The sequence below is a fragment of the Zalophus californianus genome, chromosome 4 (genome assembly GCF_009762305.2).
Source record: "Zalophus californianus isolate mZalCal1 chromosome 4, mZalCal1.pri.v2, whole genome shotgun sequence".
NCBI lineage: Eukaryota > Metazoa > Chordata > Mammalia > Carnivora > Otariidae > Zalophus > Zalophus californianus.
Genome location: NC_045598.1, coordinates 6,033,324 through 6,059,420, shown reverse-complemented (window position 1 = coordinate 6,059,420; position 26,097 = coordinate 6,033,324). Strand labels below are relative to the sequence as shown.

The 26,097-nt window shown below is 39.5% G+C and overlaps 1 protein-coding gene across 7 annotated transcripts in view; it reads left to right on the top strand.

Moving 5' to 3' along the window:
- The window catches only part of RERE (arginine-glutamic acid dipeptide repeats), a 418,893-nt gene that overhangs the window by 270,210 nt on the left and 122,586 nt on the right, over nt 1-26,097 (top strand). For 6 of the 7 annotated variants that reach the window (XM_027580026.2, XM_027579626.2, XM_027579705.2 and 3 more), the window contains one exon: nt 19,826-19,874. In XM_027580026.2, the coding sequence (XP_027435827.1) occupies nt 19,826-19,874 (49 nt within the window). Of the gene's footprint in view, nt 1-5,808; nt 6,049-19,825; nt 19,875-26,097 lie in introns of those variants that run through there. The other variant, XM_027580098.2, reaches the window with a different exon arrangement.

The window sequence follows — 26,097 nt, the reverse complement described above, 5'->3', positions numbered from 1 at the left end:
ATCCTCATCAGCCCATGATGAGAGGAGGTTGGGTTAGTTACTGTCTCCTTAACCAAAGGGTCTTGCCTTTAACACCCACCAGGTATAAGAGATGGGGTCTTGATCTCAGGGGTAAGGGAGTTGGAACTGAGAGCCCTCTACCAAGTTATAGGGCCATCAAAGGTCCGCTCTTCCGTGAAAGGGTGAGCTAGGTGATGTATCCGGAATTAGAGGGAAATGATAGAGAAAGCCTATTTGGGACTGGGACTCTAAGCACAGAAAAGAAGAGAGGGAGGATTAGAGGGAGAATTTCCCTTATAATTCATCACTTTGGGCTTTGCCCCCATGGCAGCTGGGACATGAATTTACATTCTTGAAAAATATGAGAACTCTAGGATGAGAAGATAATGTAACAAGTGGTCTTGGGCCATTGAGCCTCCAACAGGCATATTCTCATTCACGAACTTGTAGGGTATATACAGATAGTATGTCTTTGAATGCCGGACGCACTGTCAAAAATTACAAAATGTTGGAAGAAACCATGTGCCATCAACTTGAGTCAGATAAAACAAACGGTAAGATATACACCCGAGAACTTCAACACGAGAACTATCAGAGAGAGACTGTGTAATAGACTGAAACAAAATAGAACCTTTATTTCCCTCCTAGGTAAGCAGAGTTTGAGAAGAAGCAGTCCTAGGTGGGTGTGGGGCTCCACAACCATCAGGGACCTATCCTTAACTTCAGCTTTTACCTCGTGCTCAAGATGTCACTCGAATGGTAGCTGTGACATCCAAATTTCAGGCTGGAAGAAGGAGGAAGTGGGCAAAAAAATGCATGCCTTTCTCCTTTAAAGGCATTTTCATAATTTGTACAGGACATTTCCTTTTCTTCTCATTAGACCAAAAATAATAAAAAAATTCAGACTGTGGCTTTATAAGTAAACTCTACCAGTGTTCCAGGGAACAGAGAAAGATGGTGTAGGTTCCCTGCGTCATTTTATGAAGCTAGTTAAACCTTTATACCAAAACCAGATTAAAAAGTAAAATTGATAGGTCAGTCTTACTTAGGAACATGCATGTAAGATGTTTAAATAAAATATTAGAAAAGGGAATCTGGCAAAGCATGAAAAAATCTACTTACTCAAGTTGGGTTTATAGAACAGAAGACTGGTTTAAAAATTTATCTGTTAATACAGCTTACCACTTTAACATGATGAAGAAGAACTGTATACTCATGATGTTGAGAGAACAGTTGTTGAAAGTCAACTAGTCCATGTTGGGGGAGGGGACTCTTAACCAAAGTAACCATAGAATGAAACTTCGCCGTTGTGACTGAATAATTAAACAAATCTACAACAAGCACTATACTTAAAGGCAGGGTGTTAGAAGTATCGCTCTAAAATTAAAAAAAAAAAGAGTCCCCTGTCCATTGAGACATGAAAAAATGAAGAAATAAAAACCTTTGTTAACATGGTGTAATAGTTTTTGCCATAGAAACTCTGAGAAAGCAAGTGAACAGATGGTTAGAACTGATAGGATGAATCAGCGCGTTTGTTGGAAATCAGAGCAGCGTGCATAACGCTCAGCTCCATTTCCACACATGAGGGACAGTTAGAAAACAAAATTTAACCACACTGTTTCTAAATGCTTCCCTTCTCTTGATGTGAAGTTAGTACTCATTAAAAGTCAAAGAGTATCTTTTTTTCCAACAAGTGTTTTTCTCTAGAGTTGCCTGAATGTTAAGTTTTCCTTGCTTTTGCTTTACAATTTGTTGTTCGTAAATAAAACATTTTAAACATTTTTAGATTTCTGGTAAGTAAAAAACTCTTTAAAATCTTGCATGTTATAGTTCTTACTATACATTTGATAAATTTTCTACTCATGAAAAACTAAGTATGACAGTGGACAAAATAGTTTTTCAGTCAGTTTTTATGTAATAAACCTTTTTAATTTTAGAAAGAATCCATTAACATAGTATATTCATTTTACACTCTCAGCTCACTTTTAATCTATTCAAAAATGTTAATCGTTCAATTGTTGTTCACTACGAGGTGAATCAGGAGAGAGGGAGGTCCAAGATCTGGAGACAGTGTGGAAGTACTTGGGATCACAGGACTTTGGGGAAGACCTAGCAGTAGGGGCCACAGAAGGAAGCACATGGGCAGCCTGGGTGCCGATTGTGTGTGCATATCCCTGCAGGCACCCAGGTGGCAAGGAAATGGGGCAGGAATGAGGTCTAGGCAGATGGTCAGCAGCAGTAAGCAGACATCTAGTGGTCCAGACAACCGTGGAGAAAATAGGGCCCAGGTCTTAGGGGCTTGGAAGTACTGAGTAGAGTCAGAGGGTGGTTCTCAGTGTAAGATAGGACTTGCCTGATGGAAACAGCCCATTTCTAGAATTGGAATTTATGTTAAAATGGCACATTGGCTTACTTAATTTACCAAACCACGAGGTTTCAGGGCTCCTCGATTTTCTCTGAGGAGGAGAACTGACCTCATATTCTGAGGTTGGATTGAACTCAGAGTTGCGTGTTAAGTGATCCAGTCTGGGGGTTAGAGCACGTGGAAGCAGGTAGCGCGGCAGGTCACTCGTTGCCAGTCATGTGTCCAGTCTCTAGATTCCATGAGGACCGATGATTGAAGGTTTACTGGTACAAGTAGGTTTTTTAATATATATATATTTAAAGTTTTAAATATTTTAATATATATTAAATATAATATAAATATATATTAAATATATATATTTAAAATTTTAAATATTTTATGTATATAACTCAAGAGTTTTGATGTTACTACATATACTCCTGTATATATCTTTCATCTAGTTCACCAGTTGTTAACATTTTGCAGTATTTGCTTAATTAATTTACTCTTACTGATTTTATGTATTATATATCTTTTTAACTTTATTACAGATTTACTTTATTATTTCTGTTTTTTGCTGAGTTATTCTCCATATTAATCATCTTTGCTTCATTTTTCTGTTTTCCTTTCCTGAACTATTTAGGAATGAATTGCAGCATCAAGCTTCTTTCTCCCTAAATATTTCAATGTGTATTTCTCAAGAACAAAGACGTTCTCTTATATAATCGTGATATGGTTAGCAAAATCAGAAAAGGTGACATTGATATAATACCATTTAATCTAATATAGTCCATATTTAGCTATATATAGCGTATTATATATAGCATTTTTCACAACATGTTTTTGGCTTTTTTTTCTTTTTCATGGCATTAACATTTTTGATGAGTTAGAAGCCAGTTTTGTTGAATATTCTTCAGTTCGGGTTTGTTTGATGTTTCCTCATTTTTAGTTTTAGGTTTTGTAATTTCTGCCAGGGAATGATTATCTTAAGTGTTATTTTGCCCTTCTCAGTGCTTCAGATGTATTTTTTTTGAGGTACAAAAGAAGAGATTTAGGTGGTTCCAGTAAAGATGATTTTGATACTGTCCTTGCCCCCAAAGAGTTTTATCATCTGTCAAGAGAGATGAGGCACCCCAGAAAAAGTTGACAGGGGGCAGCAAGAGGAGAACGAAGTTCTCTGAGGTTTCCCAGCTGTCCCCGGTACGGAGGTCTCTCCAGAGAGGAGCTGGCTGGGACTGTGGGTGCGTGTGTGAGTTCTCCATGCACAAGAGAAGAGAACTGCAGATGAGGTGAGCCCTGGGGTGTGCCACCACTGAGGAGACCACGGGGCTGGGGGGCCGTCCGAGGGGCGTGCAGAGGGCAGTGATGAGGCGAATGGCAGGAACGACGACCAGGAGGGTGTTGGAGGAGTCCTCGGCCGCTGGGGACCCAGTGTTTGGAGAAAAGGTCGTAGGGTTCTGATGGATTGCCCTTAGTGTCACTCAGGGTATTTGGTGGGACCAAAATTATAGTTTACACTTCTTGGATTGCTATCATAATAACCATTTTTATGCTGTGTTTCATGGAACAGCTCATGTGGTTTTTCAGAATAATGATGAATTTATTAAATTATTATTTTACATTGATTTCTCCAAGGGTGCATTTTCCATGTGATTCGGTAGTTTTGAAAAAATGCACTTTTGAAGGAAATACTTTGATAGTCATATTCGTGCTATTTGGCTTCTAAGCAATTCAATTGCTTCTGTTTTAGAGAGCCTTTTTCTTCCGACTGTTTCTGGTCTCACACGTCTGGGGACAGACTTTTCCCAATAGGGAGAGTAGTCTTCCAAGCTGTAGATACTTGATTCAGGTGCTGGGTCAAAAGCAAATTTTACTTAAGTGTATTTGGCATTTCTCGTGTTGTATAAATGACATTTTCAGTAAGATGAGAGTTTTTTAATCATCGTCTCAGAATTTAGTTTATTTGGTAGCAAAAACAGGAGTAATAAGGAAATGGAATGGATTCCACATTTATTTTAGGAATCTTGAGGACATGGAGTACTCTCTTAAGCAGGTCTTTAATTTCTTCACACTCTGTTACATTTGTGGGAAACGCAATTAGCACTGCTTTTTCCTACTCTATCTTGTCCTTTATACATTTTCAGGAGTTTCATGGTCTTACTTTTCTTTTTTAATTGTAACTATAAGGAATCATACATAGAATCATCTCTTAGTTTGCAAATGGAAACACGCTTGCGTACACATACGGAACTAGGCTATCTTACGTGGTGGACAGCCCACTTTGCCTTTTTGTTGGAGGTGCAGGTTGTGGGGAGAGGCATAAAGGGTGTGTTTTTAAAGACTTTAACAGAAATTGGCTGGTGCTGTGGACAATATACTTCATAGCACTCAGTATGACTAGCATGGCATGGCCTTGCTGATGTGGCTTTAGAAATTTTTTCTGATTAAATTTTAAATGAAGTTAGCTTCATGGACAGTACTATAAAGAATTGCCTAAACCTTTGAATCAGGAGATCTCAAATGAGATTTTTAGGTGCTTGAGTATTTGTGGTGTGGTGTTCTTTGACCTCTTGATTTGGACTTTCCTGTCCTTGTTCGTGTTAGAAGTACATTTTTCAAGCTAGACATACCTGACTGGATTAGTATCTCTTTGGGAAGTGTTTTTATTTGTTATTTAGGCAATTTTAGGGCTTCTTATTTAAGAGAGATTAAGCTCTTTTCATAGAACACAGTGTTCTTCAGACACTCTGTCTTCTATACTGTCTACTGCGGTTGTAGCTGGGACAACACCCGGAACTCCACAGCTTTGCCAGAATTGTTTGTGTGGCTTTTTTTCCCAAATGTTTACAAAGTTTTCAAAACAAAATTTGTGGGGTTGTTCCCCTTAAGTAGCTACTACTATGTTTATAAATGTGCTCTAGTTTCTGTTAATTAATCCTATGTATGGTCATATCTTTATGTTTTGATTCTGTTCCTTCTTGAAGATCTTGCTATTTAAAACCACAATTAAAGGGCGCCTGGGTGGCTCAGTCTTTAGCGTCTGCCTTTGGCTCAGGTCATGATCTCAGGGTCCTGGGATGGAGCCCTGCATCGGGCTCTCTGCTTGGTGGGAAGTCTGCTTTCCCTCTCCCACTACCCCTGCTTGTGTTCCCTCTCTCACTGTGTCTGTCTCTGTCAAATAAATAAATAAAATCTTAAAAAAAAATAAAACCACAATTAAAAAAAGCAAAACTTGCTGTTGTCTTGTCACAGCAGGGCAGTTCTCTGAAGCCTCTCGATAGATGGTGTGGCTTGCCGAGTTCCCTGGTGTTGGCTGTCTCGGATCCCCTTTCTAAGGCCCCACTTCCCTGCACACTAGCTTGGTATGCAGGGAGAAGCTGCAGAGTCTGTTGGCTGGGCTTTATTTACGGAAACAGCAGGGTTGAGATTGATTGCGTTGAGAGACAGTGTATGGATGAGGGAGGGTCACAGCACATGCTCAGTCCTGTCAGTGTGAGGGGGAAGTTTCTGCGTTCTGCGTGAAGGCTTAGGTCATAGCACAAGCTCAGTGAAAGCTCTATGAGGTCTCTCAGACTGCATGTGCCTCCATTTTGAGTTGTTAGAGTAGAAAAGGGCAGAGTTTTAACAGTAAGTAGAGGTTCAGGGATACAGCTAGACTCACCAGAGCCTCTATTAGTCATGGATGATCCATTCAGCCCCTGCAGGTAGGCTATCTTCCTCTGGCCTCACCGAAACAGTGATGGTTTTTGCTGCTCTTTCTCACTTCTGAAGATGTTTATGAATCATTTCATCATTCATAGTGCATGTTCCTAAGAGCCTTTAATTCAGCCCTGGCTGGCGATGTAGGTGGTGTTGCGAAGCGTGAAATCAGAGCTAAGAATGGGGTCTGCCCGGAGATGCATTAAGCAAATGGAGAACGTTGTGGATCCTGCTGTTCCTGTCCCTTTCCCCTTTCCCTTCCCCTTTCCTCTCTGGGTACAGCTTTAACCTGAGTCCTGCATGATGCCTGGTGCTGAGCTTGTTTGCCTCAAGCACCTGCAGAACAAACCTGCAGGCTGTTCTGTTGCTGTGTGGCTGGTAGGGAATGCCTGGGCCCAAGAGCAGCTCTGTTTGGATGTTTTAGGAAGGGTGGTAGGTGGGCAGCTATTGGTTGCTTTGAAGGTGGGTGGAACTTGTTTTGATTGAGAGCCTGTTTGCCAGAGCAAATTATATTTCTTGTGATCTGTTTCTGAAGTCTGAAGATGAAATAGTGTATACGTTTTGACGTACGCAGGAGTAGTTGTGGATCATGGTTGCAACATTATCACCTTAAAGTGATTTTTTAAAAGAAATAAAAGGTTATGTCACATCATTTTCTATTGTTTCAAAAGGAAAGAGTCCATTCATTTCAGAGTTTATGGGAAATGTCTTGACAATTAAGAAAAAATGGATGCAGTGACATTTGTGATAGAAGTTAAGGTTCCAGGTATTTTGTTTCTTTATTTTATTTGTTTTAGCAGAAGGTGGCATTTGTGGTGTTTGTGTATTTTGTTGTGTGACTTATACATTCTGTAGGAGAGGAGTAAAAAGAGGAGTTGATGCTTGAGAAGGTGGAGGCACTGACCAGGCCAGATTTGTGCGCATTGCTTGATGGGCCCTGCACTAGTCTTTTCTGTGATGGGGGGGGTTACGCATTTTGTGTGTCCTGTTTGTAGCCAGGGCTCAGACAGATGGCTCTTACCATGGTTAATGTAGGGAGGCAATCATAATACTCAGGTTTAGGACAAGTTCAGTTCTTACCCAAGTAGATGGTACATGAAGTTGGCGAATTGTATTAGTTGTTACTCTCTGTTTCCTCTCCGCTTTTTTCTTCTGATGAAAGTTGGAAAAAATTTTGGAAGTGACACTTAAGTTTTGTGCATTTGGGAGGTTGGAAGGTGGAAGCACATGATGTGGAAGAATGTGCAGCTGATAAGTGCTCATAGGATAGTGAGGAAATTCATGGGACGTTGGTGAGACGGAGAGATTCTGAGCATAAACCCTTCATTGTGTCATATGAATGTGGAGCTGTGTGTGCTCACCTCTTGTGAGAGGAGGACCCTGATTTTGGTGGAAAGTTGTAAGGAAGGCTAACGGTAAATTCTAGCCACTGACAGTATTACTGAAGTATCATCTGGCTTCCAGCAGGTTCAGTTTGGGGATTGTGATAAGGAGATGAATTTAGGAGTAGTGCATTTATTACTAGTTTTAGTTTTGTTTTCCATTGATAGGAGGGCTGTCTTCCCAATTATCACATTTATTTGAACATTGCATTTGGGGGTTTTGGGCAGTTTTTCCCCATTCCGTGTAGTGTTGCTTCTGAAACTTTTCTTAATTCACTCCACTTAGAATACTCTTCCTTTCTGCTTTTCTCTTGTAAGTCTAAAATTACTATCTCTCCGGACAAGAGGATTTGGGTCCAGAGGCACTTAACACTCCAGATTTGTTTCAGAAAATCCTCATTTGAGTCAGGACCATACTTGTCTGGAAAACAGTTGTGGACTGCCTTTCTTTTCTAGGGCCTTTACTTCAACTTTTTTTTTTTTATACTTAGCAAACAAAGTGTGACTAGGAAGCTGTGCTCATGAATCAGCTCTGGGCAGGTTCCTCCCGCTGGTCTGGCTAGCTGGCCTGGCCTAATACAAATGTGCCCTTGTGAGCTTGTATGCAGCCACCTGTTTAGATGGTGAGGACTTGTAGTGACCACTCTGCTGGCTGTTTAGAGTCAAATTTCTGTGTTTCAGATCAGGTAAAGTAAGTCATAAGCGCCGTTTCTTGTGTAGTGTGCATTTGTTCTATATTTCCCCATCTTGGGAAAATATTTTTGGAATGTTATTTTTTGACTAGCCATCTCTCGCTTTGGGGCTTCTGTGCTTGTCTGGTGGTGGTAGAGGTGAAGGAACAGCACATGGGACGTTCTCTTGGTCGGTGAAGTTGTCCACGGTCTGCCCAGCTTGGACATTGGAAAGATCCTTGTTAGTTTCATTTTGGCTTATCGCTCCCCTCCTCTTGTACCTCAGAGTATCAGGAAATGTTGGTGAATATGGACAGCTTATGTTTCCAGAAGCACATAAAAGTAAAAGTTCACCAAAATATTATCCTTTATTAGCTTTCTTGTCATTATATTAGAATCTTGAATCAGAATCCAAGGTTGACGCTTACATTTAAAGGGTGCCTCTTATGTAAAACATAAATTTTTCAGAGCCTGTGAATCTGCTAATAACATAGCTCCAGTTTTGACCACTTCCTAGGTTCTTGTCTGGTGTATTAGATCAGAAGACTCTGGTACACCTAAGACCTGATGTTTGTCATGTCTGTGATTTTCCAGTGGTTCGTTGTTTCTGATCCTTTTTCCTTCTGAATTCATTTTTCATCTTCCACTTTACTTTTTGGTCATTAACTGAAATGAGCTATCTTTCCACCAGAGAAGCATTTATTCTAAAGCCATTAAAAAAAATGTCATCCAGAATGAGAGAGAAAATAGAAAATACAGGCTAACGGGAGATTTGAAATAATGAAATTCACGAATTTGTGTGCATTCATGAGTCTCCTCCCAAACTGATGATCATCTGTATTGAACAGTTTGTGACAGGGGAGGATACTGGTTCCTGAACATATCTTTAAAGCAGATCTGAAAGAAAATTAATCTGTTCTCGGGTTGTATATTCTTGATACTTTGGTTCTAAGCTACAACAGCTCATTTTAATTCAATTAAGACAATTAGATATTATTTCTATCAAAGTTCTTTGAATTATACATTTATTTGTGACCATTTGATTGTCTTCTGGGGTGTGGGCTACATCTGTGCTTGTAGCCTTAGTTTCTTTTAGAGTGCCTGCCAAATGGGCCTTTGGCATAAATATGTTGAATAAATGAGTGGCATTTATTGTAAGAGAAAAGACTAGATTTAGAGTTAGATGGTATGGTTCAAATTCCACCTAACTAGTGACATTGGGTGAGTTTCTTGGCTCCTCTGAATCTCCGTTTTCTCATGGGTCATATCTCCATATGACCAAATCTCCAATAAAATAAGTATAATTTCTCACAGTTGTTATAAAGATGGGGTGAAAACAGTATGAAAACTGCTTGGCACTTAATTGCTCAGTGTATTATTGTTATTAATTCAAAGGCCAAGTCTACAATCTCATGTAAGTATGGTTATCTCAACAACATCTATAGTTTTTGGTCAGTCTGTTTAAAACAGTGTCAGGAGTTGTGTTGGAAATTATGGTAATTAAATTAGTGGCCAATATGTTTAACCACCATTTATTGATCTCCTTTCTTCTCTTGCCCTTTGGGTGTCTTATATTTTTCTTTATATTTCCTGAAAAAAAATCTTTTTTAAGAAGCTTTACTTCCATGTCATATAAAATGTTTGGTGAGTTCAGCACTAAACGTCGTTCTTTTCTTATCTCTCTGATCTCTCTGATGTGTGTGTGTGTGTGTGTGTGTGTGTGTGTGTGTGTGTGTGTGTGTGTGTGTTAATGCTGTGAAGGCTGTGTTCTTCCTCTCTGCCCTCACCTTTTCCCTCTCCTCCCCCCATACTCACACCATCACAGTGAAGAGGCATAAGGCAATGGTCATGTTTTTCATAGTATTTCCCAGAGACTTCCCACTGGGAACAAAGAGACATTCACACAAGCATTGAAGACATACTTATAGTCCAATGTCCCTCTTTTTCTGGGGATGCTACATTTCTGTTTTTATAAAGTTTGATTTCAGTGTGCAGAAAGCTAGCAATATTTTTGGTCAGGAGATCGGCTTAATCTTCAGATATTGCTGCTTTATAAATTATTTGAATCACAGTGGGATTAAAATAATAAGTCTGTTTTCTAAATCATCATTTATGTACGTATAGCTTTGTGTTGGGCGGTGATTACCACTTTGAAATGAGATCCTTTCTCATATGTTGTTAAAAAAATTTTTTTAAACCATTTTTTTCCTGATGTTACATACTTTGTATAGAGGCCACATTTACTGCATCTTATTGTCAGCATGAAAATTCTTTTATTCCTCAGCCAATGCCTAAATTCTTAGTTTTGGACTCTGACTTATATTTAGGGGGTACTCTGTGGAAGGAGAGCTACTTCTGTGGCTTGGACTCCTTCATAATTAACTCACTATGACCCCTTGAAAGAGCACCTTTATCTCCTCAGGCCTTGGTTCCTTCTATTAAGCTAGAAGATTAGATCACATGGTCTCTAAGGAACTTTCCATCAGAGAAAATGTAGAATATTATGATTCGGGATTTTGAAGAGTTTCTGTCTTGACCTTTGTATTTGTGTATGAACTTGAAACATTAACTTTCAACTGTTGATGGGTTCTCTCTCTCTCTTTCTCTCTCTCTCTCGATAAACCAGTATTCATTCAAAATATCCTTCCTGCTATAGGCAGGAGGGCTAGCTTTTTATCACAGGTTACTTGATTTAATTTCGTACCAAAGTGCTTAGTTGCTATCTATGGCTAAACGATAGTTGAATTAAAATATTGGAGTATATTTATATGTAGTATAAAATATTAGAATATATTTAGTGAGCGCCAATGGGCCCTTGGATATAATGGAGAGGTAAAAACAGACTTTGTCCCTTACTTGCATGGTGCTTTCAGTCTAAGGGCAGGACATTGAGGGAAATAATTACACAAAATAAATATAAAATCATGCAAAATAGATAAAAAATCACACCTGTGTTAAGAGTTGAGGAGAGGTAGGTGGTGCTTTGGGAACTCCTGGTAGGGGAATTAGCTCCTGCTGTCGTCTCTTGCCAATACCTGGAGCTAATAATAGCAGTGGCTACTGTGCCGCAGGACCGTGCTACTTCTCCCTGTAGGTCGTCATCTTTGATTTTTATAGCAACTTGGCTAACCAGTCATTATGAATTTCATCTCATAGATGAGGAAACTGGCTCAGAGAGATTGAAGTGTGTCCTCAAGATCACATTTAAGATAATAAAATGTTGGTACCGAAATTTTAACCCAAGTTCATTTGACTCAAGTCTGTGCTCATCCCATGCACTTGAGCATCTAGACTGTGGTGGTGTGTAAACATCTCCTCCCTCCCAGTAGCGGGAGGCCGGAGTCTTCGGACATCTGATAGGGTGTCCGAAGCACAGTGATTTTAATCAGGTTTAGGTATTTGTTTTCGCTTAAAATGAATGGGAATGTGTTATTGAATAGAATTCAAAATTTACATGGGTTTTTAACATACTGTGTCAGACTTTAAAGACATATCAGACTTCTCAAAGACTACTTTGCAGGGGTGCCTGCGTGGCTCAGTTGGTTGAGTGTCTGACTCTTGATTTCAGCTCAGGTTGAATCACTCAGGTGATCTCAGGGTTGTGACATCAAGCTCTGCATCAGTCTGCTGATTCTCTCTCTCTCTCTCTCTGTCCCTCTCCCCCTCCCCCCACACTCTCTCTCTGTCTCTAAAATAAATAAGTAAATCTTTAAAAAAAAAATTTGACTGCTTTGGAAATGTATGTTCCTGCTGAAATCTGTGAAACCCAGCATGGATCCTAGATTTCCTTCTTACCATCCTTGTTTTCTCTCCTGCCCACAACCCTTCTTACAAAAAGACTGATTCTGGGGGCGCCTGGGTGGCTCTGTCAGTTAAGCGTCTGCCTTCGGCTCAGGTCGTGATCCTGGGGTCCCGAGATCGAGCCCCGCGTCAGGCTCCCTGCTCAGCGGGGAGTCTGTTTTCTTCCTCTGCCCCTTACCTGCTCATGCTCTCTCTCTCTCTCTCTCAAATAAATAAAGTCTTTTTTAAAAAAAAGTGATTCTGATAAATTGCCTTTCAATTTTCCTAAAATTTGTTGTATTTCATTCTGGACCTACAGTCAATTTCTGTGATCACTTTCTGAATGAGCTAGTGAGTAGTAGAATTCCTAGAGTCTTCTTTTTATTGATTTCACGGCAGTCTTCCTGCTCAACTGAACACTTTATGGGAAAGGTAAAAAGTATCTCTTCTCTGAGCCTTGTGATCTGAAGGAAAGGTAAAGGAAAATTGCATAGTGATTTCATTCACGCGTGACACCAGCCACAGAGAAGGGGTCCAGCTAGAGAGTTATGCAGGCCCAGACTTCTGGGAATGGGCTGTAGGCCACACTGCTGTGACGTTCTGGGCTTGGATTGGGGACCAGGTCTGGGTTTCGGATGAGAACTCATGCCAGCTCCCTGTGACAGGCCTCTGCTCCAGCAGCTCATGTCTTCTCCCCTGGACCCTGTGCTCTTGTCCTTCCCCTGTAGACCCAAGTCCTCGTCGTAAGCAATGACCACACTCTTCTAGAGCTATTTGGGTGTCTTGAGTGAATGTACCTCCGCAGACACTTGCCTCTCCCAGCCTACATACATCTGGCCAGCCAGCTCTCTCATCTCCTCTGCGTGGATGCTTCTCCCTTTTTGATATTCAGTTACAGGCTTCCTGCCCCTTTCTGTCCATTCCCTGTTTACTTCTTAGACTAAAACGTTTCCATGGTAACAGGTTACTTTTCAAAGGGAACATCTTGTCATTTTATTTAATCCACTGCAGCTGAAGAGGACTGAAATATTAAGTTGTAGTTGCCATGGATACTGCTTTGTTACATGGATTTCTTTTGTATCAGATTTCATATACAATGAATCTTTCTTTCTTTCTTTCTTTCTTTTTCTTTCTTTCTTTCTTTCAATACTCAAGGAATAAACACAATGACTTGTCATTATTGTTGTAATTTGGCTTCTGGGACTATATTTTCATAATCCAAAGTGAAGATTTGTAGAATAATGGGGACTGAACCTCAGCTGTTTTGAAAAACATATATTATTTACATTAACCTCACAGAGAAATTCTTCCTTGCTGGTGAGGGTGGTGTCAATTTTTTTTTTTTTTTTTTTTTTTTGGTAGTATGAGTCATAAAGATGTCTCATAAAGGATGACCTCAAGCCAGGATCCTTAGTAAATACAGGGAAAAAAGAATTTATGTGACTTGAGTTAGTTCCTTGAATGTCCTTTCTCCTTAACTGTGGCAGTCTTTCTTCTGTTACTTGTTTAGCTGTCTACAGTACATCTTAGGGGAATCTTTTGGCCATTTAATTAGCTTTTCTCATGTCTAGCTTTTGTCTCTCCAGTCTATCTGTAATACATCATTCAGTCAACCAATTCTTTAGACTTTTTAAAAACTTAATTTTTTAGATTCACAGGAAGTTGCAAGATACTACATACTGCTCCTATATGCCATTCACTCACTTCTCCCACTGTGTATAATTCTAGTATAACATCAGAACCTGGATATAACATTAGTAAAATGTGTGTGTGGTCATTCAGTGGAGCGTTATGTAACCACTGCCATCGTCATGTCTGTTCTACTACCATACAGACCTCTCGATCCCTCACCTCTCTACCCATCCCCGATTCCTAACACCTGGCCACCACTACTCTGTTGTTTCTATAATTTTGTTATTTTGGCAATGTTACATAAATTAGTCATTAACTTTGATAGGTTTTCTCATTTAAAAAAAAATTTTTTTTTAGAGGGCGAGAGAATGTGCACTTGCGAGGTGGGGGTGGGGCAGAGGGAGAAGGAGAGAATCTTAAGCAGGAAGCAGGCTCCAGGCTCCACACTCAATGCAGAGCCCAATTTGGGGGTTAATCTCCCGACCCTGAGATCATGACCTGAGCTGAAATCAAGAGTCGGTCGCTTCACCAACTGAGCCACCCAGGTGCCCCTATAGGTTTTTTCTTTTAACATGATTTTCAAACTAAAAAGAAACTGATAATTCTGCCTTTGATGCTTGAAATGAAGATAAGGATATGGTTTCTCATACTTGTTCTATTTGTAATTATGTTATTTTGGTTCAGTAACTTAATCTCTCTGCCATGTAGGAGTTCTGACTTTGGAGTCAACTAAACTTCAGTTTGAATCCTGGTTTTTTCTTTCCAGTTGTTAGCTATGTAATCTTGGGCAGTTTCATAACTCTCTCTCATCTTCAGTTTCCTTGTCTGGATAAGTAATAATAGCAACTTCCTTATAGGGTCATCCTTAAGATTAGATAAGAAAATATGTGGAATTTGCTTAGCTTAAAATGCCTGGTACATGGTAAATATTCACCATATATGTTTCTTAATATTAGAATTAGTACTGTCATTATTAGCTATAAAGTGGAGATACTGCTTCATAGGGTTGTCACAGAATAATGAAATAATACATACCTGGCACAAATAGTACTTAGTAAGTGGTAACTAGTATTATTATTTTGCTGGTGTTTGTAATGCAACTGCAGGATATCTGAATTTAAGATAATGTAGGTGAAAACCCTGAGGTAAGGACAAGGGCGTACATAGATTTGTCCTGCATTATCCTGGGATATGACTTCCGTCTTTGGTTTCTTATTTTGTATGTAGTATCCTTTATCCGACCTCACTGGGATTTACACTGTCCTTGGTCTGGATTTTCCTTCCTTAATTGATGGCCATCCTGTTTTTGCCCAGACCTAGTAAGCAACACTGTACATTAAGCAGAAAACCTCTTCAGTAGCTGTATTGTTTCACATGTAAGATAGAATAAGATCTATATTTCTGGGACTGTCACTGTTAATGCTTTCATTAATATCAAAATTTGAATTAAATGAATACATAGAAATGAGACTGTAGAGCACCTAGAACAGTAGAAAAGTACTTACTTGCTAACTATCGTCATTACTAATTGAAAGATAACCTGGTATCCAATATTTTCCTTCTTTTTTTTTTTTTTAAGATTTTATTTATGGGCGCCTGGGTGGCTCAGTTGGTTAAGCGACTGCCTTCGGCTCAGGTCATGATCCTGGAGTCCCGGGATCGAGTCCCACATCGGGCTCCCTGCTCAGCAGGGAGTCTGCTTCTCCCTCTGACCCTCTTCCCTCTCGTGCTCTCTATCTCTCATTCTCTCTCTCAAATAAATAAATAAAATCTTTAAAAAAAAAAGATTTTATTTATTTATTTGACAGAGAGAGACACAGCAAGGGAGGGAACATAAGCAGGGGGAGTGGGAGAGGGAGAAACAGGCTTCCCGCCCAGCAGGGAGCCCGATGTGGGGCTCGATCCCAGGACCCTGGGATCATGACCTGAGCCGAAGGCAGATGCTTAACAACTGAGCCACCCAGGCGCCCCTCCAATATTTTCCTTCTAACTTACGCATGACATTACAAAAATCATGTCCAGGTAGAAGGACCCATTGAAAGGCCAAGAGAGACTAATGGATTTTTAACGTAAAAGAGTCCAAAAAGATCATAGATAAGGTTTTAGATTCACATTGTATAAAAACCTTTAAGAATTGACCACTTTGTTGAGTTTTGGGGTAGTATCAAAAATAATATCCATAATTGCCAAAAAGACTATTAAAATATTCTTCCCGTTTCCAATTATTATCTTTGTGAGACTAGGTTTTCTTCATATACTCTAACTGAAATAACATATTGCTGGGCACGTGGGTAGCTCAGTAGGTTAAGTGTCCGACTCTTGATTTCGGCTCAGCTCATCATCTCAGGTTGTGAGATCAGGCCCCACGTCAAACTCTACATTCAGTGAGGAATCTGCTTGAGATTCTCTCTCCCTCCCCCCTTCCCCTGCACCTGTTTTCACTGTTTCTGTCTCTGCTTCTCAAATAAATGAATAAAATCTTTTAAAAAAATAAAATAACATTGTAACAGATTGAATGTAGAAGCAGATATGAGAATCTGGCTGTCTTCTGTTAAGTCCTGGATTAGATTTGCAGAAATGCAAAACAGTGCCTCTGTTTTCATTAAGTTTTTTTCTGGTTTAAATACAGTTATTTTTTATAAAAATAAGTGATACATGTTCATATGTAATAGCCTTATTGCTATTTAAAAAATATTTTTTGAAATTTCTAAAAAATCTAACTTCCTTAGAATGCTCAGTAATTTAAAGACCATAAAGAATTTCTGAGACCAAAAGTTTGGAAATTGCTGTGTTAAGTAAAAGGAAATACGTACTGGTCAGCATGTGATTATTAAGAGTGTTTTCCACAAGCTGTTGATAGTCCTTTTAAATAATAATTTCTGGTGATTTTTGTCAAGTTTTACAACTTGATAATCTAGAAGTATTCATGCCACTAAGGAACTTTAAATTTGTCCTGAATGCATAAAAATGCCACGCAGGTAGCGTATTAGATTCTGGGGGACACACAAGATGGCTATCAGTTCTTGTACTCTAGAAGCCTATAGTCCGTCCCATAGTGGGTGGGGAGGTAGGAAATGTCCAAATGAGTCTTGGCAGAGTATCATCCTCTGATAGGGCGGTTTGGGCCACGAGAGGAGCTTGCAGGAAGAAGGGGGCAGTGAGGCAGCAGGGGATGGACGTGTAGTTTAATGCAGAGTTTGGATGCTGTCAGAAGAGGGAGGGGAGATGGTGATTGTTTGGTGGATCGCAGATGTGGCTGGGTACTGGCTATATCCCACAAAGCTTACTTCTTGTCGCTCATCTTCATTTCATATGCTGTTTTTCTGTCAGATGCATCCAGTTCTCTCTAATGGGGTATGTTCCTATCTGCCTCTTTTTATCTTGGACCTAAAAAAACATTTCCACCATTACATATATTCTATATTCAGGAGTTCCTGGAAATGGTAGGCCAGTGCCATTGTCTGCTTACCTTGGATCCTAATCCTCCTCCAAAATAATTTTGTTGTATTTCTTGCTATAAGAAACCCTAATATTTAAAAGTTGCATATGATTAAGAAATAATTTTGTTATAAAAATTGATTTTTAAATTTTCAAAGGTTGTTTTATTTTGGGCTTTTAAAACTACTAACCTTGTTAGTACCCATCATTGATAGAAACAAAAATGAGAGAAACAATTTCCAATTTAGGCTCTTAAGATCCTCAGTATACTTGTTTGTCTCACTTGTATAATTATTCACCTATTTTATGCAAACCAGTGGGATCTAAGATATTTGGTGTTTGTTTTAATATTGTGGCACATTTTTGAGCTAAATATGATAATATTGGCTTATGAAAATATTAAAAGAAGAAACAAAAAATAAAAAAGGAAAAAGACTAAAAAACAGACCAGGAATGTTTGTTCTAGAATTATCAAGGACTTAGCAGTGCGTGTGTAGCAATGAAGGGGAAATGCTTTCATAGGCATCCACTTGAGAACCTTAGCATAGCACAGACCTTCTGGAAGAACCTGGAAGTTGAGCTGTGGGCACAAGTTACTGGATGGGCTGCAGCTGAAACCTTCTCAGATGACACATTTTGGCTAGACCTGCTTGTAGGCAGGCAAGCATTTGGAAACTGTTTAGAAATATAGGGGAGAGCTTTTGGCAGCTAGTTTTGCTCATAGCTAGTTATGAAACAGAAAGGAACGAGTTGGAAGGGAAATGGTCAGTAACACTGACTGCTTGTTTTTCTTGAAGTACTCATGATTAAAATAGCCTCCTGGCCTGTTTGATTCCTCTCAGACCTCCGAAAACAGCATGTCATTCCTACATGAACCTACCAGAACCGTCCATCTTTTGGCTTGTTTTTCAACATGCCATTCCCCTAGTGGGGAAATGAAGGTGCTTTGTACGTTAAAGACTGTACTTATGCAACCTTTCCTCCCACTGTGTACCGTCCCACCTCTGCAGGGTTTTATTCCCCCTTGGGAAGTCATGTTTTGCCCTGCTGGTGGGCTCCCCTTCAGAGGCTTCTTTGTAAATTAACCACTGCATGCACTGTTGTCTCCCTGTGAAGCCTGCCTGATTTTGATCATTTCCCTTGGCATTTTTGTATTGTTTCTCCTGAGATGTTTTATGCTTACCAGTGTAGTGATTGGACCTGTTCTGGTGTTTTGGGGATGGATGCTACTTCCCTGGGTAGTTGTAGTGTAAGCTCCTTAAGAACTGGGCCACATCTTTCCTTTCTGAGTCTTCTCCCTTCCTTTGTTATATCTATTGCCCACTTTCTCCAAATAAGACTCTTTGTGAGAGAAACTGTTGGGTCAAAAGAAGAAAGTATTGGACCTGAAGGAAATAATCATTTTCCAGAATTCATTTTAACAACTTGACACATAATGTTAGGGTTATCAGCTCTGTGGGGGACAAACACGAGACCGTGTGGCATCTCTGGTGCTTTGCTGCTTTGTTATACTCTGCAGCCCAGTGAAGCCCACCAGTCACCATTGGCAGCTCTCACCGTGTAAAAGCCCTCTCTCCCCAGCACTGCTGGAAATTCAAAGGTGGCTATACAACACAACTTGTCCCTGGCCACGGAAAGGGTGGCCTGAGATCACCCACAGTTAGTCATGACACAGAGTTGAGATGACCAGGAGTTGGAAACGAAGCCCCGGGAGGGCAGGGACTGTATTTCTTTGTCCGTCATCATATACCTAGTGAGTACCCTATGCAAGGCCTGGGACAAAACAGTCAACAAGCATTTCATCAAGGAGTGAAAGGGGAAGGCAATCCACACTTTGGGGAGTTGTGGGGTGAAATGGGAAGGAGATCAGGAAAGGCTTTACAGAAACAGTGGCTTCTGAAAGGAACCTGGGATGGCTAGGATTTGAAGCAAGAAAGGGTGAGCTTTGCAAGTGCGGTAGGAATGACATAGACAGAAACAAGATGAAGTCTTCCATCTCCTAGACCTTCTGGGCTCATCCCCACACATCATCTTCATCTCTGCTTTTTTTTTGCTTTTATTAAGAAGGCCTTTTCTGGGACATGACTGGATAGCTCAGTCAGTTGAGCATCCAACTCTTGATTTTGGCTTAGGTCATAGTCTTGGGATCATGAGATCGAGCCCCTCATCAGGCTCTGTGCTGGGCATGGGGTCTGCTTGCGATCCTCTCTCTTCCTTTCCCTCTGCCCTCCCCCCCCCCCCCCCGGCCCAAAGGCCTTTCCTGATTATCTTGTATAAAAAATGTGAAAATATTTCATCGTTTACCATCTCCTTAATTCTTTGGCCCTTTTATCATCTGATCTACTATTTGTTTCTTTGTTTTATACTCAGATAAGAATATAAGTTCTAATAAGGTAGGGGTATTATGTTGCTCATTACTTTATCCCCACCACCTAGGACAGTTTTGAGTGTACAGTAGGTACTTAATAAATATTTGTTGAATGAATGAATGACCCACTGTGTGTGCTAGGAACCATAGTTCTCTTGTTTATCTTTTAATAAGGTTTACAGTAGGACATGTGAAATGTTTTGAAAAGAAGAAACCTCTACTGGGATTGCACTGTTGGAATGTACCTCTCTGAGGTCTGAAGGAACAGTGGTATGGGTACTCATGACAGGAAGCTGCAGGAATGGGGCTTTTAGAGGAAAGAGATTTTAGAGATGTGTATGGGGGGTGGGGGAGTGTACATGTACAGGGCAACACTAGAAATAGTGGGGAACTTAATTCTTCCTGTGTTATCCCTCATTTACTTGAAGTGAATTGTTTGTCTTGAAAAAAATGTGTGATTGTTTATGCCAGAACTATATAGTGCTAACCTAATCTGCTCTTTTCATGACAGGAGGCTGAACAGCACCCAGGGGGAAATTCGTGTTGGTCCTAGCCATCAGGTAAAGCAAATTTTAGTAGCTTCTCCAATAGGGTTTTATTTCTTATTATTCTGCTGGCCCTTTATTCTGTTAAGCAGCAACTTAGAATCATTGTTATGCTTTAGGGAATTTTATATAAATGCAGGGTTCTTTTTCCCCTGATACTGCATACTTTTTAAAAATTAAAAATTTTTAAAATGTAAAATTTACCATTCTAAACATTTTTAGGTGTACAGTTTAGTGGTTTTAGGTACATTCATATTGTTGTGCAACCATCAGCACCATCCACCTCCAGAACTTTTTTATCTTCCCAGACTGAAACTCTGTCCCTGTTAAATACTAACTCCCCATTTCCTCTCCCAAAGCCCTTGGCAACCCCTCTTCTACTTTGTCTTTGTGAATCTGACTCCTCTAGGTTTTTCATATCAGTGGAATTGCACAGTATTTGTCCTTCCATCTGGCTTATTTTACTTAACATAAAACCGTCAGGGTGCAGCCATGTTGTATCACATACCAGAATTTAATTTCTTTTTAAGGCTACCACATTTCATTTACACATTCATTCATTTATGGACATTTGGTCACTACATACTTGAATTGTAAGTTTTAAAAAACCCCTGCCCTTCAGAAGAGGCGGGATGGTTAGGCTCTTTGTCGGTCAGCAGCTTGTTGTGTTGTGACCTGTGTCCTCTCATGTTTTATTCAGTTTACTAAGACTCTTAGTGCCCTCTTTGCCCCCACCCCACCCCCATATCTCTGTATCAGGATGCTTTGACAGGCAGAACCAGAAAACTCTGGCTGCCTGTGGCTGTTTACAATCTCATATATCATCACATCCTGGTCAGACAGGACCAGGGCTCTGCTCAGCTTCTATACAGTTCTCTTGGTGCCCAGCTGTCCTCCGATGGCTGCCTTCTTTCTTAGGTGGTAGCTGAATTTTACTGATTCTAAGATGTGCTTCTTTCCTTCACATTTTATTATCTCTGACATCAGACTTCGTTGTACATTCTGTAGTGTGATTATAATTTAATTGGCAGCATTTCCCCTTTCTAAATGCACTAAAATATTAGTGGATCTTACCGTGAATGAAATATAGCAGATGTTGAGAGGAGGAAAAGGGATCACCCTTCGTTTCCCTTTAAGAGCAAGGAACACTCTTCCAGAAGGTCTCTAGTAGTCTCTATATGTCATTGCCATGGATCTAATCACTGTCCATTTTTAAACTGTGAGGAAAGTGGGTTTAGCGTGATTGGCATGGGCTGTCATTTCAGTTGGAATGGGGGTTGAGAGTGAGCCATATGGCCATCACATAGTACAGATGTGAAACACAGGCAACTCTTTGTAAGGATATTGAGGTTTTAGTAGTCTGTTTAGTTGTTCATTTTTCTGTCTGGATTTTGAGCATTCCTTGTATGCCATTCATATTTTTAAGAACCTATTTTAACTGTAATAAGAAAGAAATTAAGACGTGAAGGAATATTAAAACCAAAACATAGAAACCATCAGAGGCATCTAACTTCTAGAAGGTACGTCTCATCTCAGGACTGGGATTATAACTGAGACAGACAAAAAGAAGCTGCAAGAAGACATTCTCCTTAATGCCTGCCTTGTTCAAGTATAGCCTTGCCTTGGTGTGGCCTAGTAGGTGGGTCTGACTACCACCAACTATATATTCTGTGTCTTCAGGCCTAGGAGTTATAGTTTAATCAGGGAATCCAGTACTAACCTGGTACCACTGGACTACCTGTCCCTCTCTCTGCTCTCTTGCCACTGTATTTTCCCACCCATTTTTTTCTTCCTCTTTGTGTTTCTTGTGTCTTGAGATCTTTGTACTAAGGTTTATTTTACTGATTTTTTTTCCTTGCCATAATAGAAAAAGTGGTGGGTTTTTTTTGTTTTGTTTTTTTAGAATTCTCACTTCCCTTTAATCACTGAATTTCAGTTTTTACGAATAATCTTAGGACAATTCAGGTAACTAAGGTTTGGGGAGGGAAAACAGTTCTCGTACATGAAGAACTAGACATGCTCAATTGTTCTGTAAATAACTATTGGCTTCGATTTAACAAACATTTTCACAGAAACAAATTTTTTAAAGCCAAAGATCACTGCATTTATATTTACAAAAAAGCCATAAACAAACACTCACTTCCCCTTTACTGGGAGAACTTAAATCAGTGTTTGAACATTAAGGCAGTGATGATTCTAAAACAATGAAATTCTGAGTTAAGGCTTTATGTTTGTTTTTGTTTTTTTTTAAAGGTTTTATTTATTTATTTGGCAGAGAGATACAGAGAGAGCACAAGTAGGCAGAGAGGCAGGCAGAGGGAGAGGGAGAAGCAGGCTCCCTACTGAGCAGGGAGCCCGATGCGGGGCTCGATCCCAGGACGCTGGGACCATGACCTGAGCCGAAGGCAGTCGCTTAACTGACTCAGCCACCCAGGCGCCCCTATGTTTGTTTTGAAACCCATAGTCATAGGCCACTGTGACCAAGAAAAAGTGGTTCTTAAGTAAAAGATGCTTAAATTCTTGGAAAGGAACAGATTTAGTATGCTTACATTCTTGTATACTTACATTTATTTTATATCAGATTTTAAATATATTCATTAGGCTTTATTTTAAAAAAGAAATGTTTTGGAGCACCAAATGTAACAGGACTTTTCTATGGATTGGCAATATTTTCCTTATTAAAATTTCAATTTTTTTATTTGGTGCAATATTAACATTTGTAAAAATCAAGAAAGAATAGTAAAATAAAAATAAATCCCCTTATCCTTATTAGTCAGCTTTCACACATACCAAGTTATGGTCAGACTTGTTTCATTTATTCTCCTTCACACCTCTCCAACCATTATTTTGAAATAAATCACAAGTCTATCATTTTATTTGTAAATATCCCAAAGATAAGAGCTCTTTCAGAAAACAAAGTCACAATATGTAACACCTAATAAAAATTAGCAATTTCTTAAGTGCCCCTTGGTCCAGATTTCCCTAAATCTCTCTCTTTTTTTTTTTAATAATTCAGATTGGAATCTAAATAAGAGCCATGCATTGCAATTGGTTAATAGGTTTCTCAAATCTCTTTTAATTCATATATTCTCATTTTTTCCCCTTCTCTCAATATATGTATTGAAGAAGGTAAGTGTTTTGTCCAGTAGGGTGTCCCATAGTCTGGATTTGGCTGATTTCATCTTTATGTGTGATTAGACTTGTTCCCTTGTCCTTGGCATATCTTGAAAATGAGTAGTTAAATCTAGAAGTTTGATATCATCCTAGTTCAGTATCATCCTCGTTCAGTCCTCTGCCCCTGGCATGGGCGGTGCTGTGTAGTCACCAGGAGGAAGTATGTGTGTCCTTGTAATGCTGATTTGCAGCCATGGCTTATTACTTAGAACCACCCTTTAAAATGGTGAAACTCTATCATTCCTTCATTTATTAGGTGAATAAAGGAAGCTTTCCCTTTACCACCCCAACTATTTGATTATCAGAAGCACAGAGGAAAGGCAAGATAAACGCTCAATTCCTTCCTTCTGTTCACCAGTTTTCAAAAATATTAGGTTGGTTTCCCAACATGTTCCCGCAGTCACCAGTGGATTTTAAATTATTTGTTACCTGCTAGCCAGTTGTCCTTACTCTCACTGATGATGAGGTTACCCATTTGGGGCTGGTGGGGTGCCTCTTCCTGCCGTCTTCTGTGTCCTTTGACTGGACGGACCCCAGGGATTCTTGGTAGGGTTCTTTTAACTGCTGTAACATGATTTTAATGTCTCATCTTATATATTCCCTGCCCTTGATCTAGAACTAAACTTATCTCATAGGAGCCCTTATTGTTTTATTGGGAAGTGACATTTTTTGACTGGGTTCTGGGTGTTCATTGTTACTCGGTTGGTTACTATTCCTAGGCCTTTTCAGGGAACAGGTTAGGAAATATGGCCCCCCCTTTTATTGAAGATAAAATATATTGCAGATTCTTTCTAATTCCAATTCAAATTTTTATCTGGGTTTTATATTTAATCCTATCTTTCTTTCCTTTTATATCTGTATCTTTTCCCCATGTCTTAAATCCCATTTTCAGATGACTCCAATATAATTATTCATTTGCTTTAATCCCATAATACATATATAATAGTGCAGAATAATAGTACTTAACACTGCTACAAATACTATGGTTATTGAAAACAGCTTACTATTAAAATTTTTGTTGTTGTTCTTAGAATATATCCCACTAGGGCCTTATAGGCAAATTAATATGTGTTTTAAAGTTAGTTGAAATAATTCCTAGAGAGGAACCAACTCAATATATAGTTAGTACATTTATTTCCCTTTGCTTTAGGGTTTTTAAGAGATTGTTGTTCTTTAAATTTCATTTTGTTTTTATAGTTACATAAAGTTATTCACATAACTCCAAACATACAAAGGAAGAAGTGTGCTCAAAAAAATCTGCTATCTCTGTCCCTTCCACATTTTCCTTCTCTCCCTGATGGATAATTGTTGTTTTGATTTATCCTTATTTTTATTCCCCAACCCTCTGTTCTTAGATTAGTGGTAGCATGATATACACATTTTACCAACTTCCTTTTATCTTTTAATAATGTATCCTGCTGTTCCCTCCATAGTAGTGTGTAAAGTGCCTCCTCATTTCCTTCTCCCACTTCCTGAACTCCATTGCGGGGATGGAATAGTTTATTCTTACAGTTCCTATTGTTGGGCATTTAAGTTGCTTCCAGTCATGTGCTATTACAAGTAATGCTGTAGTGAATGGCCTGAGCATACAGATTTTTATATTTTTGCCAATGTATCTTTGAAATATATTCCCAGAAGGGGGATGGCTGGCTTAAAGGGCAGGTGCACGTGGAAATGTGAGGACATTACAAAATGCCCCTCTGTTAGACATTGTACCATTTTTGCATTTGTGCTAGGAGCTCACGCAAGTACTAATCCAAGAGCCTTGTATATTGTCACACTTTGGGATTTATGTCATTCTGACAGATGAGAAATGGTATTTCAGTGTCATTGATTTGCCTTTTTCTTATCAGCAAGGTTGACCATGTTTTCTTATCATTAAGAGTCATTTGCATTTCTTTTTCTATGAACTGTCTAAATATTTCCAGCTTATTTTTCTCTTGACCGGGGAGGATTTGTCCTCTCCCACAGTTAATAGTACTTTTTAACTAATTTAACAAACAGCCATTGGAGAGCTACTACACCAGGTACTGTACTTGGTGCTGGGGAAGCAGAACTCTGTACAAAGGTCAGAAAAGGCCTTTTGATGCAAATATCTCTTGTGTTTTAAATTTTATTCCAATATGGTTACTATGTCTTAAGCAGAACTCATTGAGGCTCCCAATTAAATGTTATAAAAGTCAATACTAAATTAAAGAAGAGCATCCTTGTTTGGAGAAAGTCAGTGCTTGGTACACATTTAGAGGTATCAGATCTCCTGTGAGGCAGACTAGTAGCCCTAAGACCACATGGTCTGCTAATGTTATGTTTTGCCGCAAGATTATTTTAAAAAGTCAAAATTTCTGGACTTTGGAAAAAAATCAGGGGATATACAAGTACTGGTTCTCATTCTTGCCTGGTTGCTTTTCCTGGACAGGGCAGCACTCTCTCCATTACACCCTGGTTCCCTTCACTCCTTAGCACCTGATACCTGTGTGCCCAGGACAGGAGCCACTGCCACAGGTGGCTGTGAGCACTTGAAATGTGGCTAGGTCAGACGGGGAGGTAATGTTTTACTTCATGCAGATACTAGAATGTTTAAAATGAAACGTGTAGCTCTCATTTTATTTCTGTTGGACAATGCTGCCTTACCCTCTCCTTGCTTCATTTAATTTTTTTGCCTGGTTTCTGTGGGCACTGGAGCTTTTTAACTGTAGCTGTTTAAAACATTTGACAGATGTGTCCGTGTTCATCATCTGAGACAATAGGAACATGTGTGTTTTGCAGATGCTTGGCTTTATAGGCCTCTGATGGTTGTGGTAGTCGTAGTACATGCTTGACTCTTGCTCGGCCCCAGCAGAGTGAGGATGAGAACATGCTAGGGGTATTTGGATCTCTAACCCAGAGGTGACTTAGAATCTTGGTTGTTGAGCACTGTCGTTCAAATATTTTTAAAAAAATTTATTGAGGTGTACTTGATATACAGTGAACTTGTTCATATCTTAATGTAGACTGTTGAGTCTGCTGTAACAGTTCATATCAAGGTGCAGCATTTCTCTTGTCTCTGAAAGCTCCTTCCTGGCCC